The 18,023-nt window shown below is 53.9% G+C and overlaps 1 protein-coding gene across 6 annotated transcripts; it reads left to right on the top strand.

The window, feature by feature from the left end:
* Positions 1-10,061: 10,061 nt before the first annotated feature.
* On the top strand, positions 10,062-17,906 carry IGSF8 (immunoglobulin superfamily member 8). 6 transcript variants are annotated; one of them, XM_067039382.1, is made up of 10 exons: positions 10,453-10,518; positions 10,748-10,944; positions 11,526-11,655; positions 12,103-12,253; positions 14,052-14,429; positions 15,129-15,590; positions 15,930-16,337; positions 16,558-16,971; positions 17,342-17,472; positions 17,656-17,906. In XM_067039382.1, exons 4-9 carry the CDS (start codon positions 12,214-12,216, stop codon positions 17,455-17,457), a joined length of 1,818 nt encoding a protein of 605 aa, XP_066895483.1. In that variant the 5' UTR covers positions 10,453-10,518; positions 10,748-10,944; positions 11,526-11,655; positions 12,103-12,213; the 3' UTR covers positions 17,458-17,472; positions 17,656-17,906. The 6 variants fall into 6 exon arrangements, with proteins under 6 accessions (XP_066895478.1, XP_066895483.1, XP_066895487.1 ...); XM_067039386.1 differs by having other exon boundaries at positions 10,480-10,518; positions 11,596-11,655; XM_067039389.1 differs by lacking the exon at positions 10,453-10,518 and having other exon boundaries at positions 10,848-10,944; positions 11,530-11,655.
* The last annotated feature ends 117 nt before the right edge of the window (positions 17,907-18,023 follow it).

Genomic DNA, 18,023 nt, shown 5'->3' with positions numbered 1-18,023 from the left:
TTGGCCCTTCCCAGGCTGCCCAGGAAGCCAGGCTGGATTGTCTGCTGAGGGATGGAAGTTTAGGGCTCTGAAATAAGAGGAGAAGCTTTCTGTCAGCTGTGGATGGTCTGTTTGTCTGTGGAGTGTCAGACAAACTCCAGAGGGGGCAACAGTGCCCACCGTGGAGGCGATCTGGCCACGAGAGAAAGGACCCAGCTTCCCTCTCTCTCCGTCACCCATTTGCTCCCTCGCTTCCTCAATTGCTTGGCACTTATCTATGGCGCTTCTCTTCCTTGCCAGGCACTGCGCTAGGCATGGGGGCAGAGCCAAGAAGAGCCAATGGTGGCCTCGAGCGGCTCGCAGCCAGGATGGAAAGGCAAATACAAACCAGGCCTGGGACAACAATGCAGAGTGGAAAACACCATCAAAGGGCTGAGGACAGGTGCTGTGGAAGCAGGGGAGGACACGTCAGCATCAGGACCCCAGGCCCGCTCCCCCGCCCCACCCCGGGGGCGAGCTCCTTCACCCTCACCATCTTGTTTCTTTGTTTTTGTAGTCTTTATTTCTGGCTTTGTTTTCCCTTCTCTTTTCCAACAGAGAGCCTTTGGAAAAATTCCACCCTTGTTTCAGTTGGACTAGGGAAAAGGGCATTTGTCTACTCTTTGGCCAGGAGAACCAAGGGGTGCCAGCTTCCTGGAGAGTCCAGGTGTGGACAGTGGGGTGCCAGGGCTGTGGGGAGGGAGGCTTGGAGAGCACGCAGCACTGGGGCAGGGAATGGTGACAAGCAGGGGCTGCATGCTCCCATACCCTCTTCCCAGAGCTTGCCTCATATCCCCCGTCCTCTGTCCTGATTGGAGGGGAGAGTTAAGGCCCCCATCCATCTCAGGGAGCCCTGTGAACCCCGCTATCAGTCCTCTTTCCCCACCCAGGGTGCTTGGAAGGGCTGGGGCCCCAGAGATAGAAGTGAGCCTTTGATATCCGCAGCTCTAGAGGGCTGCGTATGTGTGCGTGTGTGCACGTGTGTGAAATTCCTCTCGCCCATTTCTCCCCCCACCCCACCCTCCATACCACACACACACACACACACACACACACACACACACACACACACACTCCTCTTATTGATTCCTCTTTTCCTGAGCCTCAGCACTGCATTCATTCATCGAACAAATATTTATTAAACACCCATTATGTGCCAGGAGCTGGAGATACACTTGTGGGAAAAGACTGTTATTTCAAAATGTTGCATAGGCACCAGGAGTGAGTGAGTGAGAGAGTGTGTGTGTGTGTGTGTGTGTGTGTGTGTGTTCACATGTGTGTATATGAGCAAGTGTGTGAGGGTGAGGGGAGCAGGAGGGAGAAGAATGTTAGCAGCTTAAGTTCAGGAGACAAACGGCTTGCACTTGCATTCCGATGCTCCCATTTGCTACCTGGTGGCCTTGGGTAGGTGATATACCCTCTCCAGGCCTCCTGCTCCCATCTGCAAAAGAGGTGGCAACAGGACTCAGCCCTCGTAGTTGTTGTGAGGACTGGGCCGAGGGAGTGAGTGCATGTGTGCAGGGTGTGCAGAGCAGTGCCTGGCGCACAGCAGGTGTTCAGTAAGTATTAGCAATCGCCAGTGCCTCCTCCTCACCTTGCTCAGAGCTCGGTGTGGGCAAACTCGGGAACGACCTGTTCTCCAAATCTGTCTCCTGCTCACTGACTCAGAGGCAGTCACCAGGCGCTTACCACCTCCTGCCCCCGGAGGCTCATCTACATCACGCAGCCCACAAACCTCTGTCTAGCCATACCGCTGCCATCTTCAGCCCTTGATCCGTCTCACTGCCCCGCCCCAGCTGCTTGTGATGGGGAAGAAGTGCTGTCACACAGTGGGAGCTGCCTCAGCCCCATGCCACCCTCCAGACATAGATCTGCACCGGCAGCTCCCCTCAGCTGGCTGGGAATGGAGGAGAGAGATGCGGGGGCACCTGCGGTGGAGCCCAGGCACCCAGCCTTATGGGACTGGGGACCAAGGGACTTGTCGGGGGGAGGGGGAGGAGGAGGGGCTTCCAGTGGAGAGGGATCCATCCACGGCCTTCCAAAATGGGCGGTCGCTGGCACCAATCCTGGCTTTAGACATGGCAGGGCTTCCTCCAGTCAGGGCTAGGCCAGCAATGGCGTTGTGGGTTCTCTGTTCTTTTTCTTCTTCTTCTTCTTCGTCTTCTCCTCTTTTTGGCCATGCCACGTGACATGCAGGATCTTGGTTTCCTGACCAGGGACCAAACCTGCACCCCCTGCAGTGGAAGCTCAGAGTCTTAAACACTGTACCGCCAGGGAAGTCCGTGGTCTCCCTGTTCCTGAACAGCTGTGCCGCCCCCTTGGCATAGGGTTTGAGAACTGGGGGAGGAGTGTGGGCTCAGCCAGGGCTAGTGGAGGGTTCAGGGAGTAGATACACACACACACACACACACACACACACACACACACACACACACACAAGCCCCCATGAGGGTACAGATGCCTGGCTAGGAAGGAAGGAGGGAGAGGGTCTGGTGTGAAAGTGTGGGTGTGGGAGGTAGCTTTGTGGTTGTGTGAGTGGGTCTGGGTGTGCATGCTGCCTGTGTGTTTCTCTTTTGGTGCACCCAGGTCCCTGTGTCTGCATCTCTGTTTCAGTGTGTCTGCATGAGTTGGATGTCAGGGTAAAGGTAGGTTTTTTGCTCCATCTCTATCTTGTCTCTTTACTTGAGCCTCTCAGCAAGTCAGCAGAGAGAATTTTCCGTTTTGGGAGGGTGGGAAAATATGGCTCATCGGGGCAGTATGGGTCAAGGCTTTCATAAACACACACAAATCACAGGACATTCTTGTGTGTGACCCTTAGCTCCCACCAAACTGGGATTTATACACATTTAAGAGAAAGAATGCCGAGGACTGCGAGTGCGTTTGTGGCTCTTCTGTATGTCTAATGTCTGGTGGGTATGTGTGCTCGCTTCTTGGATGTGTTTGTCACTCTGTCCCCAAGGCACTGTCCGTATCCATAGAGGGGTGTGTGTCTGCACGTACATGCTGGTCCATGTTTGCCTTTAAGAAGCCATTTAACAGAAGAAGCTCCGGCTCCTCACTTAGACAACCCGAGGTTCAAATCTGAGTTTGGACAGTAACTAATCCATTAACTTTGGACACGTTCCTAAACTCCTGTAAGCCTCAGTCTCCCCACAGGGGTGATAATAGCACTCACCTCACGAGGTGCTGGGAGGATTAAATGAGATGTTACACACCTGGCACAGGTGAGAATATGTCAACAGCCCCATCTGTGAATGTGCCTGAGAAAAATGTCTCCACGGTTGTGACTCGTAAAGTGTGACATCTCAGCCAGATTACCTATTCCTTTAGGGCACAGCGTGGGTCTTATTATCTTTAAGGACTCAGGACACCTCAGTGCCTTGTATATATTTCATCTTAGGGGAAGTGAATTAAATAAGCCTGGGAAACATAGGCCTGGTGTCAGATGTATGCCCACCTCTGGTGGTACAAGGAGGGCGAGTTGGCTGGTGATGGCATAGTGACAACAGCCGCCCATGATCACTACCGCCCGCTTCACTCACATCTCTGCAACCCCAGGCTCCCTCCCTTATGGCTGATGAGGCTGGCCCAAGACTCATGGAAAGGCCTCTTTCCAACTTTCTCTGCTCACCCCACCGCAGGCATCAGTCTCGGTGCTGGGTAAGCCTGGGTGGAGTTTTTCTGGACCAGATCGGGAGGGTACAGGAGAGCTCTCCACTCCCGATGATATATCCCTCCTCTGCAGCATGTGGGTGTGCTGTGTGTCTGTGCATCGCTCTGCTGGGGGTGTGGCGTCTTTCTGTGTGAAGCTTCTCTGTGTTATTGTAGGTACGCGCGTGTGCTACTGTGTGACGCGCCTCTGCCTGGGGTTTGCTCTCCTCCCCCAGTTTTCCCAGTTACATAAGCATCTGAGGGGCTACTCAGGCCTGGGCAATGGGCTCCCCCTGCTGGCAGCCTCTGGAACTCACAGCCTGGGGAGGGGCACGTGCAAAAGCAGGTCTCCCAGGGCCTCATTCCCACTGGAGAGGCCAGCCCAGCCCTCAACGGCTGCCTGCCCTCGGCTTCCTCCCAGCCCCAAGCCCTAGGGTGTTCTCTGCTCCCTGAGTGTCCCTCTCATGACATTCATTCTGGGGGTTGGTTATTACTTGCTTATGGTACAACTCTCTGGCACGACTGTATGTTCCCTGAAGGAAACATTTCTGCCTGTGTACAACTGCATCTCCAGTGCCCTGCATGAGGTGTGGCCCAATCGGTATTTTTGTGTGTGCGTGTGTGCTTCCACAGCATGTCCATTTTTTGGAAAAATTTTTACTGGAGTATAATTGCTTTAAAATGTTGTGTTAGTTTCTGCTGCACAGCAAAGTGAATCAGTTATACACATACATATATCTACTCTTTTTTAGATTCTTTTCCCATATAGGTCGTTACAGAGTATTGAGTAGCGTTCCCTGTGCTATACAGTAGGTCCTCATTAGTCATCTATTTCCAGTCGGTATTTGTTCAATGGAAAGGTTATAGGGTGTAGAGGCTTGGGAAGAGAGACAGTGGGGTGAGGGAAGATTTGGGGTTTTGGGGACAGATAGGCCTGAGCTTGTCATACCATGGCCACTTAAAAGCTGTGTGGCCTTGGGAAAAATGCTTAACCCCTCTGAATCTCAAGTTTCTCATCTGTTAAATGACACCATCTGGCACAATATGCTGTAAAGACTGGAAGTAATGTCCAAAAAGGCCTTATTGTACAGGCATCTGTGAAATTGAAGTCAGGAAGCCACGAAGGGAGGTCTCTCATGCACTCATTGTTCACCACAGCTTACAGATCCCAGCAGGAAGAAGGAAGACTTACTTTTGACCCAGCAACAAGCTGCCCGCCACTTGCAGCCAATAAAAATTCCCTGCCACAGCCTGCCCTCCTCTCCTCCCATTTCTTCCTAAAACCTAGTAAAACTTGACCTTCCCTTTGTCTCCTTGGACTTGCCTGTTTGCTTGTCCCGAATTGCAATTCCTGTGCTATTCACGGATAAATTTATTTTGGTTAGCTTAAGACCTTGTTTCATTTTTATTTTGTTTTATTTTTTAACATCTTTATTGGAGTATAATTGCTTTGCAATGGTGTGTTAGTTTCTGCTTTATAACAAAGTGAATCAGTTATACATATACATATATCCCCATATCTCCTCCCTCTTACGTCTCCCTCCCACCCCCCCATCCCACCCCTCCAGGTGGTCACAAAGCACTGAGCTGATCTCCCTGTGCTATGCGGCTGCTTCCCACTAGCTACCTATTTTACATTTGGTAGTTTATATATGTCCATGCCACTCTCTCACTTCGTCCCAGCTTACCCTTCCCCCTCCCCATGTCCTCAAGTCCATTCTCTAGGTCTGCGTCTTTATTCCTGTCCTGCCCCTAGGTTCTTCATAACCATTTTTTTTTAAGATTCCATATATATGTGTTAGCATACGGTATTTGTTTTTCTCTTTCTGACTTACTTCACTCTGTATGACAGACTCTAGGTCCATCCACCTCACTACAAATAACTCAGTTTCTTTTCTTTTTATGGCTGAGTAATATTCCATTGTATATATGTGCCACATCTTCTTTATCCATTCATCTGTCGATGGACACTTAGGTTACTTCCATGCCCTGGTTATTGTAAATACTGTTTCATCTTTAAGGGTGACATTTCATGACAACCATTAAGGGATCTGAAGGAGATGAACCCCCTGCAACTGCATGCCCTCCACTCCTGTGAGATGTCTTCTTCTTAGCGGTTCACAAGCCTCCTCTCAGATTTGAGCTCCCTCTTTTTGGTTGAGCTCTCTGATTTTATTCAGGATCTGTTTTCCTGAAGGCATTGTCCTTTTGGTGAGTACTTGTTTGTTTTTCTGAACTTCTAAGTTAACATTATGGGATCACATAAACACTCTCAGGATGGCCCTTCATTTGGGTCCCTGGCCCATTCTGTGTTTAAAAACTATGGTCCCTACTCATTTGCATTTTTAATGAAATGGACCGACCTAACCAAAGATAATTTAGAACTTCAATGGCCATTATGGCGAAGCTTCAATCTCCCTAAATTTGTTTCTCTCAGAACTAAACTTGAGGACGACAACTCTAAAATACAACAAATTGAATGGGATACCTATTTCAGTTGACCTCTTTAGGCTTTACAAAAAAAACCTTTCTAAATTGACAGAGGTGAATAAACCATTACAAGAAGATTAAAATGCACTGGAAGACTCTTCATCCTCTTCCCCTACTGCACACACTCCACCTTCTTTGTACCCACCACCTCCTCATTCCAACCCTCCCAGTGAATTTCCCTTTTCCTCCAAACCTCTCCTTACTTTCTCTTCATCCGAACCTCTTAGAACCTGCTCCTTTAAAATCAGTCCCTCTGAGGATCCTATTGCTAAGCCCCTAATTTCCTATGTCCTCTAGACTAAGGCCAAACTAAAAGCCACAGTCAAGGATTTTCCTAGAGCTACTGAAGATCCTTCTAGATTTTGCAGAGGCATTTAATACAGTTACCCAGACTTACTAGTCAGGTTCCTCAGATTTATACCAGCTAGTTCACATGCTTGTTGGCAAAGGCCAAGTCCAACATTGAATGAAAACAGCTAATTGGGATAATCCTGAAAAATCTCTAGAACTGCAAATGAGAGACTTACCCCCTGCCTTGTTATAGGATCAGGCTTGGCAGTTGCTAAATGACTTCACCTGGAAATCCCGAAAACCTGTTATAACTGGAATAAGATTCAGGCTTACACTCAGCAACCCAGTGAACCTGTGCACAACTGTTACAGTCAACTCCAAATGTTTTTGAGATTTCTGGTCTCCCTCTGGATGTCCGATCCAGTTGGGTAGGCTTCAAATCTGTATTCATCAATGGGCTAAACCAGGACTTTTCTCTCTTGGTTAAGAGAACCAGAATAGGGCTTCCCTGGTGGTGCAGGGGTTGAGAGTCCGCCTGCCGATGCAGGGCACGTGGGTTCGTGCCCCGGTCCGGGAAGATCCCACGTGCCATGGAGCGGCTGGGCCCGTGAGCCATGGCCACTGAGCCTGCGCGTCCGGAGCCTGTGCTCCGCAATGGGAGAGGCCACAACAGTGAGAGGCCCGGGTACTGCAAAAATAAAAAAGAAGAAAAGAAGAGAACCAGAATAGAATGGGAAACCATGTCCATTGCAGACTTAGTTTGGCAAACTAATTAGCCATCTAAAGAAAGCACCAAACCCTGACTGGACCTACACCCCAACTGGTGACCTAAAAGTAAAGATTTGCAAGAATTGAAGCATACAGTAGCTTAAGGAAACAGCTTTCCCATGATGACCAGCCTGTATCTTTTCCCTATTCTTACTTCTTGCCTTATCTTCTCCCTCTCTTTCTTGGAAAGACAATGCTCTTACCCATATTTCCTAATCCATTGCCAAAAGGGGAAACCTTCTGACTGTTGAATATGTTACCAGAAACTTCGATATGTCCATGACAGTGGTGACCCTCTGGTATTAAGTCTGCTTGATGTAATGAAATAACCCCTCTCTTTGCAACCTTTAGGGACAAAATCCACAGAACAGAATGGTTTCTTCTTAAATATTCCCCAAACGTCATTGACTCTTGGCTCTAAAGGACCAACTGGTAAATTCCAGTTAGTGGCACTGTTAATAAGTCTTATGTGCACCACCTGGCTTTAGCCTTGTCTGTGGCAAGTGAAACTCTCAATAAGCCTATGAATGTTTGGACAGCTGGTAAATGGGAGGCCAGTATTTACTGGGGTATTTGACCATCCTGTTAATATCTATAATAAATCTGAAGCTTCCCACTGATCTTCCCCATTAAATCTTCGTAAGCATCTTAAATGGGAACTACCTGGGGCATACATGACTCCGGGCTTGCCTCCATAGAGAGAGGCTTTCCCCCTTGGGTCAAAGTGCCAGTGAGAATATGAACATAAATCACTCCCTAACATTAGAAGAGCTAGCTGATTCTGCAGCCTAACAATGATCACTTGATTCCTTGGCTAAAGTAGTTGTAGACAATCAATAGCCTTGATTTTGAACAAGGTGGCATTAGCATATACCACCTGTTGCATATGGGTAAACGCCTCTGGAGAAGTAGGAACTCAATTATACAAGATCAGGGAACAAGTGCACTTGCTATTTGTTCAGTTGACTACTTTAGGATCATGATTTAAAGCCATCATACAAACAAAGTCATGTTACTTTTAATTTGCTTTGTATAATCTTAATTTTTTGCACCTGTTGCCTGCCCAACCTCTGCAGAAACTATGCACCAAACAGAATGTTGACTCAACACGATGCTTTCAAGAAAAGATTTTGATCAAAAGGGGAAAATGTGAAAAATGAACAAAGGAAACCTAAATCAAAATGGAGTCAGGAAGCCATGAAGAGAGGGCTCTCACACACATATCACTCACTGCAGCTTACAGATCACAGCAGGAAGAAGGGTTTCCTTCTGACTCAGCAACAACAAGCTGCTCACCAGTTGCAGCTAACGAAAAAGAAAACTGCCACAGCCCTATCCAGTTTCCTCCTAAAACCTAATGAAAGCTGACCTTCCCTTTGTCTCCTCCGACATGCCTATGGTTCACCATAGTTTGTTTCTCTCAAATTGTAATTCCTCTGCTATTCCTGAATAAACTCATTTTGGCTAGCTTAAGACCTTGTTTTTGTTTTTTGTTTTTTGTGTTTTTTTTTGTGGTACGCGGGCCTCTCACTGTTGTGACCTCTCCCGTTGCGGAGCACAGGCTCCAGACGCGCAGGCTCAGCGGTCATGGCTCACGGGCTCAGCCGCTCCACGGCATGTGGGATCTTCCCAGACCGGGGCACGAACCCGTGTCCCCTGCATTGGCAGGCGGACTCTCAACCACTGCGCCACCAGGGAAGCCCAAGACCTTGTTATTTTTAAGATCAACAAGTCCCATAAATTGCATTGATGATGATGATGATGATGATGATGATGATGATGATGATGATGTTTGGCAATATCTCTCATCTCTCAAGCATCAGGAAGGCATCATGTTCACTTCATTCCCCAATAAAGGGAGAGTGGCTTTCCTCCAAAACCTTCCCTATAAATTTCAGTTTTCACACAGCTCAGTCTGGCCTGTGGATGAATTTAGATGGAATGAATCTGGAGATATCAGGCTGTGGATATGACAAAGTAGGAGGAAAAAGGCACCCTGCTGCCCTGTTCCTGGGCCAGAACTGGAAGTATTGAGAGGGGAGGGTTGGACCTCTGATTCCCTCAACTGTCCCCAGCATTCTGTCTCAGAATTTCTCCAGTCTCTCCAGGGTTCCTGAATGTGGCTTCAACTGAGCACCTCCTCTGATCTAGACACTGTGCCAGGCTCTGGGAAGACAAAGTCAAGGAATGTCTGGTCTGGCCTGTGTCACTTCCCCTCTCTGGGCCTCCATTTTCTCCTCTGTAAAAGGGAGTGAGGAGTGACTGGGAGGGTTGGGGGAATGAGTGGGGACTGATGGAAGTTTGAGGATGAAGGTGCTAGATGAGCTCTGGGGTTACCTCCTACGGATGGCCACTTTGACAGCCTTAGCTTTGCAGACCTGGCTATCCCTTTTCCTGGTTCTGGCTCCACCCTTCCAGCTCCTCTCCACTCCCCACATTCTCCATAGTTGAGAAAGAAACAGAGTGCCGAGGAAAGATGCCTTTTCCTGTCTCCAACCTCCAAGGCACGCCCCACCCCTCCCAGTGCAAAATGTTGTCCACTTCTCCTCACTGGAACTAGAGACTCCTTCACCTAAACCCAGGCTCACCCTTTCCTTAGGTCCGAACTAAACCTCTTAGCAAAGAGTTTAAATAATTTATCCCCCGGCCTCATCTCCTATTTAGTGTATTCTGTGCCAAACACCTTCTGTACATTATCTCAATTAACGTCACAAAAATCCTTTGGGATGTATGTCATCCACCTCAATTTGCCAACAAGAAAACAGGTTGGAGGCGGTTAAGCAAGTTGACCAGGATCGCCAACCAGGAAGTGACAGCATCCAAACGGCCCAGCCTCCTAACTCACTTCTGGTTCTGCCCCGAGGGGGTGGCAAACAGGTCTCCAGTGACCTTGCAGAGCCCTGAAGCGCCCTTCAGACCAGATCCTCCTCGTTCCTTAACTCCTAGATCCCGCCCTTTCCCACTTCAGCAGGGTTTGCGGCGAGGCCTAGAGGCCCAGAGCAAATGGTTGGATTCAAAGTGAGAAGCCACAGTCACCTCGCCGACGCCAGGGCCCCTGCACCCAACTCTCAGAGAAAAGCCGGAAGGTGCAGGGTACCTGTGCGCTCTGCGGAGCTGCCGGGGATTTGGCCAAGACCAGGTGAGCCCGCCCCCAGACAGGGGTCGGGGCGGAGCCGGGTACCGAAGAGGGGGCGGGGCTAGGGCTGGAGTCCGGGCGGAGCTTGGAACAGGGGCGGGGGGAGCCGGGGCCGAGGCCCAGAACCCCGTTGGGGCACACCCGGGGACCTGAGCGGGGCCAAGGTCTGGAGGGGTCAGGGCGGAGTTGGGGACCGGAATGGGGAGGGGGGCGGGGGCCGGGGGCCGGGAGCCCAGGGCGGGGGCGGGGGCGGGGCCCGGGTAAGAGGGGGCGGGAATGGTCTTCCGAGTTGCCAAGGCTGGAGGGAAAGCAGTAGGAGGGAGGAGAGGAGGAGGGTAGGAGGGAGGAGGGAGGAGGGAGGAGGGAGGAGGGAAGAGGGCGGTGACTTGGCAGCTCCAGCTTCGCTCAGCTTCGCTCCGCGCACCCCACGCCTCGCTGCTTCGCTTCGTGACCCCCACCCGGGCATGCGCCCCCCGAACCCCCGTCCACCCAGAGCCCGCGCCGCCCCCCAGAGCCTTCGCAGAGCCGGCTGCGCAGGATGGGCGCCCTCGGTCCCAAGCCGCCGCCGCCGCTGCTGCTGTTAATCCTGGGTAAGCCCGGCCCCCGGCTCTGGCTCCCAGCTCCACCCGGCAGGTGCCACCTGGTGACCAGCCCTGCCCGCCTCCCCAGCATTTCGGAGCCCTTCGCACCCCCTTCTCCGTCAGGGGCTCCCCCAGCCTCCCCGGGCCTGGCGCCCAGCTGCTCTGTGTGGCCGCGCTCTGAGCCAGTCTCAGGGCGGGCGGGGGGTGGGGTAGCGGTGAAGGCTCTCCAGTTCTAGGCCCCGGGCTGGGGCGCAGTGAGGACCCACCGAGGTGTCACCCCCAGGAACCGCCAGGCCCCACTTCTCAGCCAGCACACTCAGGTCCTGAGGTCGCTGCGCAAAAATGCTGCGACTCCTTTCTGCCTCACTCAGCTTCAGGCCCAGCTTTGGGTGCTCACCCTGGTGGGCAGTGCCTGTCCATCTTTATAATTGCCCAAGTTGGCTGGAGGCCCAGGGGCCGGTTCTGCCCACAGTCTTTGAAGTTCGTCTCCTCTAATTGCACACACACCCCACCCCGCTTCATCATCTGAAGTTGGAGGCAGTTCCATCTCCATCCTGGCCTGGGTCTTTCCCCCACTTTCCCTCTCCCAGATAGCAGCACTTGGCTCTGTAGCCTCCCGCTGGTTGTCACACCCCCTTAGTCCCAGCTTCCCTGCCTCAGGAGAAACCAGGCTCCATGGAGACTGATGCTGAGATCTCCAAGCACCCTGTATCTGTTGTGGTGGGTGTTCATGGTGGGATGTGCTGGGCCATCACTGCATGGATGCATGAGGACAGTGACAGTGGAAATGTTTTTGGCATGAATGGGAGGGTTCCCTGTAGGGATGGTCTGGGGAGGAGTATCGTATCGAGGCAGTGAGACTGCCTGTACAGATGTTCAGGAGACTGAAACCCTTGACATAAGAATACAGGGTGGTGAGGGGGTGGCTTTGGTGCCAGGATTTGGAGCTGCCATAGTTAAGGCAGAGGCTGACGTAGCCCCAGCCACCTGTTTTTAGACCGGAGCTCCATCGCAGTGCCAAGGAGCCTCCCTGTGCTGCATAGGTCCCTGGGCCCTGTGGGACTAAAATGAGTCCTCTCCTTGGGGCCCTGGGTGGGAGGCAGGAGGATATACAGAGGAAAGAGCTGTGAGGCCTGGCTGCCTAGTACTTGGCCCTTTTTTTCCCAGTGGGCAGCGTGGAGCAGAGAGGAGCCCAGGGTAAATGTGGTGCAAAGAGAGATAGAAGAGCTTGCCGAGATCTGAGCGCCCTGGGTGTAGGCGCTTACTTTCATTTTGAAGATGAGGAAAATGAAGTCACTTGCCCCAGAGAACATATCTAGTGAGTGTTGGGGCTTGGATTTGAAACCACTCCCATCTGACCCCAAAGCAGGTCTCTTTGCTCTCCTTTCCCACTCTGCTAACACAGAGGAGGGGACCTGGCTGGGGAGAGAGCTGCCTGGCAGCTGGTTTCTCAAGGCGGTGGGGGTGACTTTCCCATGGGGATCTCCAAGCATCAGCAGCTGTGGAGCCAGGAAGATGGGAGGGGGCCCTCCTGAGCGGAGTCTGCCGGGAGCCCAGGGAAGGTGTCAGCTCGCTTGTCTCTGCCATCACTCTGATTATGAAACATCCTGGGGCAGAGCCCTGCTGAAACACAGGCTCACTCACTGTCAGGGTGGAAGCTCTTAGCTCTCTTCCGGAAACTGAGGCCTGGGAATGGAAGGGGCTGGTCCAAGCGGTACAGCTGGGGATGGGGATGGGTCTGGAACCCGACCTCCTGATCCCAGCCTGTGCTCTAACTGAGCAACCACAAGTTTTCCCTCTGACTCAGCTGCAGGAAGAAGGAAAAGGTAAGGGTAGTGCTTCTGGAGGAGCTGGAGGACAGTTTGACTACAGATCAGGTGTTTTCCTCCAGCCCCTGAAGAAATGTGACGGTTATGCCCCTGGGAGTGACATTCTGGTTGCTGAGGTCAGTGCCCTCAGGCCTCTCCTTGGAGTTCCCCATCTCCTCTCTGGCTTTGTCCCTCTGCAGGGGTGTGTGGAAGCTAGCCAAGGATAGTAGGAACTTGGCCAAGACATTATACTTCTTGTACCTTAACTTTCTCATCTGTAAAATGGAGGCAGAGGGCTGACCCAGCCCTTACATTCTGAGGTTCTGTGATCTGGGGCTGTGGAAGGATGGAAGGAGAGAAGGAAGAAGCTGAGCCCTCCAAAGCCACCAGGAGTATCTGTGAGGGCAGGGTAGGGGTGAGGGTGGGGTGAAGAAGAGTTTTGGCCTCTGTGAGGAGAGAAAGATGGGAAGGGGCAGCTGGGGGGTTATTGCCTCCCTACTGAAAGGGAGCGGGGGATGTAAATAAATGCACACCATATGCAAATGAAGGCTTCTGTTAGGGAGTTGGAGCGGGTGGGGTGAGGGTTGTTTGTCAGCTGGGCCTGCCTGGGAAGATTGGCAGGCACTGGTGGGGGAGGGGAGCTTCTGCCCCCAGAGGCCAGGGCAGAGGCTGGTTCTTGCCCCGTGAGCCTCAGCTGCCTCGGCAGCCCTGTGGGGTGGAGAAGCAGTGAGCTCATGGCACAGCTGGAGTGGGGAGGGATTGTGTGGTGAGAACTGACTGGGCCTGTGCCCTGTCCTGCTCGGGCCACTGGCTCCATTGTCTGGAGTCCCCTGGCCCAGGTGACACAGCTGAGCGAACCAGCCCTTCTGATCAAGATTTTGCCAGCTCCCTTCAAACAAAGGAGGGGGACATGTGGTCTCAGGATCCCTTAGCTAGAAGGCTCAACTGGCATAAACGTGGGGAAACGGGGTGGAGGGGGAATTAAGGCACAGCCAGAATGAGGAATGGTTAAATCAGGAAGCAGATACACTCCTTTCTGACCTTAGGTGCTCTGCTTCTGGCCTGCCAGTAATGGGGTGTTTCTGGGTTCTGAGGCAAACCTGGCTCTATACCACCACCTCCTTGAGACCCAGGTGTCTTACCTCCCATCATCCTTTGCCTGTTCTCGGAACAGGGCCCAAGTGTATACCAACTTTCCTCAGGTTTCCTTTCCTTTCACAAGCAGAGGTCAAGAGTGATGCGGGGGTGGGGGTGGGGGGATGCAGTAGGGACCCAGGCATCCCTAACTTCTCCTGTCCTTCCCTATAGGAGTCGGGTGCTGTGCCCGGGAGGTGCTAGTCCCTGAGGGGCCCCTGTATCGCGTGGCTGGCACAGCCATCTCCATCTCCTGCAATGTCACTGGCTACGAGGGCCCTGCCCAGCAGGACTTCGAGTGGTTCCTGTACAGGCCTGAGGCCCCAGAGGCTGCCCTGGGCATTGTCAGTACCAGGGATACCCGATTCTCCTATGCTGTCTTTGGGCCCCGAGTGGCAGCTGGTGAGGTACAGGTGCAGCGTCTGCAGGGTGATGCCGTGGTGCTCAAGATTGCCCGCCTGCAGGCCCAGGATGCTGGCATTTACGAGTGCTACACACCCTCCACTGATGCCCACTACCTGGGCAGCTACAGCGGCAAAGTGGAACTGAGAGGTACTGGGCCTTGGGATGGGGTCAGGGCCGTGTCCTCCCAAAAGGCAGAAAGCCAGGGCCAGCAGGGACCTAAGAGGAACCTGAGGCCCAAAGAGGTTAAGTGACTTGCATGAAGTCACCCAACAAGTTAGTGGCTGGCCTGAGACTCTAACCCAGAACTCTTCATTCCAGTCCACTGCTCTTATTCTGTCAAGCTACTTCCTGGGAGAGGAGAAGTGTCCTTAAGCTGTCCAGCCCCTTTCCATTCCCTGATAGGGTAGGGGAGCCTGATAGGGTGAACAGACTCCATTCCTGGAGATTCCAGGATCCAGATCTAGGGGAGTGGGGGTGGCAGGGGAAATAGAGGTAGGGTAGGAGGAGTGAGACAACATGACATTCTTGCTCTCTTAAGTTTCTTTGTCTTCTGAGAAGGAAGACAGAGCCACTCTTCTGAGTATTTCAAACAGGGGTCAGTCTCAAACATAAGGGTCAGTAGGCGATGGGCTGGTTCTATGAAATTCAACAAGTATTGAGTGCCTGTTGTGTGCCCAGCACTGTGCTTGGCACCATTGGGTTACAGAAGAAATAATACATCATGAAGTCTCTGCCTTCTAGGAGCTCACAGTCTATTTAGGGAAATAGGTTGTAGGTAGGAAACAGTACCAAGGGTTAGTTACTGTACAGCTCCCAGCCCTCCCTCACTCCAGCTGTTCTCTCCAGTTCTTCCAGATATGCTGCAGGTGTCTGCTGCCCTGCCAGGGCCCCGGGGCCGTCAGGCCCCGACTTCACCCCCTCGCCTGATGGTGCACGAGGGGCAGGAGCTGGCACTGGGCTGCGTGGCACGGACGAGCACGCAGAAGCACACACACCTGGCCGTGTCCTTTGGGCGAGCTGTGCCCGAGGCGCCAGTGGGGCGAGCAACTCTGCAGGAAGTGGTGGGACTCCGGCCCGACCTGGCCGTGGAGGCCGGAGCTCCCTATGCTGAGCGGCTGGCGGCAGGGGAGCTGCGGCTGGGCAAGGAGGGGACTGAGCGCTACCGCATGGTGGTGGGGGGCGCCCAGGCGGACGACGCGGGCACCTACCACTGTACTGCTGCTGAGTGGATTCAGGATCCCGATGGCAGCTGGGCCCAGATCGCGGAGAAGAGGGCTGTCCTGGCCCATGTGGACGTGCAGACTCTGTGTAAGTGCCACGCGTCCCACGGCGCCAGCTGGGAGCCTTGGTATCTCAGTAGGCACCATGGCCACCATGGGCACTAGATGGCCATCGTCTGACTCTAGGGAGCCCGCCTTCCCTAGAGTGAAGTCCCACTAGTATCACTTCCTGTTAGCATCTGTACCCATGACGGGCTTTCTCTGCTCAGAAATTGGGTGTGGGGATGGGAAGGCCATGGCTGAGGGGTGAGAGCCAGGCCCCTGGGTGGCGAAGATGGGTGGCCTCGAAGTTGCTGCTGTCAAGGAAGGACAGGTGCTCTGTGTCCTCTCCTGCCTCCCTGACACCCCTTCCCCTCCTGTGTTTCAGCCAGCCAGCTGGCAGTGACAGTGGGGCCCGGTGAACGTCGGATCGGCCCAGGGGAGCCCTTGGAGCTGCTGTGCAATGTGTCAGGGGCCCTGCCCCCACCAGGCCGTCATGCCGCGTACTCCGTGGGCTGGGAGATGGCACCTGCAGGGGCACCTGGGCCTGGCCGCCTGGTTGCCCAGCTGGACACAGAGGGTGTGGGCAGCCTGGGCCCTGGCTACGAGGGCCGGCATATTGCCATGGAGAAGGTGGCTTCCAGAACCTACCGGCTACGGCTGGAGGCTGCCCGGCCTGGGGATGCGGGCACCTACCGCTGCCTCGCCAAGGCCTATGTCCGAGGGTCTGGGGCCCGGCTTCGGGAAGCCGCCAGTGCCCGCTCCCGGCCCCTCCCCGTGCATGTGCGTGAGGAAGGTGAGAGGGGGCGGGTTGGCCCTGGACAGGATACGGGGTCTGCAGAACCTTTCCCTTCTGTTTCTGTGCCTCTCTCCCTCTCAATCGGCTGCCTCCATGTCTCAGTCTCACACTCCTCTTCTAAGATTGTGGGAACACCCAGAGTTTCTGGGGTGTTGCTTGGACAGCAGTCTTAACCCCATGCCCCCTGACCTTTCACCTTCTGACCTTTGTTCTGCAGGTGTGGTGCTGGAGGCTGTGGCCTGGCTAGTGGGAGGCACAGTGTACCGCGGGGAGACGGCCTCCCTGCTCTGCAACATCTCTGTGCGGGGCGGCCCCCCCGGGCTGCGACTGGCTGCCAGCTGGTGGGTGGAGCGGCTGGAGGAGGGGGAGCTGAGCTCTGCCCCTGCCCAGCTGGTGGGTGGCGTGGGCCAGGACGGTGTGGCAGAGCTGGGGGTCCGGCCCGGAGGAGGCCCTATCAGCGTGGAGCTAGTGGGGCCCCGAAGCCATCGGCTGAGACTCCACAGCTTGGGGCCCGAGGACGAAGGCGTGTACCACTGTGCCCCCAGCGCCTGGGTGCAGCACGCTGACTACAGCTGGTACCAGGCGGGCAGTGCCCGCTCGGGGCCTGTCACGGTCTACCCGTACACACATGGTGAGTGGTGCCCCCCTTGTCCTTGCTCATGCATCCCCCCAGCCCCCCTCACCCCCACGCTTTTGTTCTCCCTTTTGCATCTGATCCTCCTGCTCGTGGTCCCTCTGGTTCCTCGTTCTCTTCCTCTTCGCTTCACACGGAAAGTCTGAAAGTCCAGCTTTCAGCCCTTCAGTGCCCAGCTGCCCCAGGGTCTTGGCGGTAGGGGCTGGCTTGAGAGCAGAGAGGGCAGGGAGCAGGCGGAGGAAAGCTGTTTGTTAACGGGAGGAGGTGGTGTGGACAGCCTGACCGAGAAGGTACTGGCACACGGCTGGGAACGTGGGTGGAAGGCAGTGACACCCCAGGCTGAACACAGCCATTCTCTCTCGCCCAGCCCTGGACACCCTGTTTGTGCCCCTGCTGGTGGGTGCAGGGGTTGCCCTAGCCATCGGAGCCACCATCCTGGGCTCCATCACCTGCTGCTTCATGAAGAGGCTGCGGAAACGGTGATCCCTCACACCCCAGGTGAGGGGCAAGGACCCCCATCCCCAGCCCTGTCTTCCCTGGTCCTGAGATGAGCAGCTCCCTCCGTGGTCCCAGCTGGAGAAGGAGAAGCCCCTCTCAGCCCCTCTCAGCTCTGTGGGCCAGGGCCAGGAGGAAGTCACACTCTCCTTAGGCCCCTTCACGCGCGTTCTCCCGTTCCTGCAGGTGTGACTATCTTCCAACCCAGCCGCAAGCCCGCCTCTGGTGTCTGAATACCCTCTTCCTCTGCCTGCCCTTCCTTTAATTTATTTGACCTACTCCCACCCAGAGTGGGAGACACACCCATGCCCCACTCCTTCCTTCCCAAGCTCCTGTCTCTGGCCTTCTGTTCATGATCTCATACATAGCCCAAAGGGAGGCCGTTCCCTGTCCTAGAATTAGTTTTTCTAAAATGTGAATAAACGTGTTTTATAAAATCCAGGGCTGGCTGTGTCTTCCCCACTATGAGGCTCTAAGAGGCAGGGGCACGTGGCAGGTGGGCTACTGGGGGCTGACAGCATCTTCTGGACGACGCACACCTCTCTTCCCCCCCA

The sequence above is a fragment of the Kogia breviceps genome, chromosome 1 (assembly GCF_026419965.1).
Source record: "Kogia breviceps isolate mKogBre1 chromosome 1, mKogBre1 haplotype 1, whole genome shotgun sequence".
NCBI classification, from domain to species: Eukaryota; Metazoa; Chordata; class Mammalia; order Artiodactyla; family Physeteridae; genus Kogia; species Kogia breviceps.
Note: the sequence above shows the minus strand (reverse complement) of the source record. Positions and strands in the feature narration are given on the sequence as shown.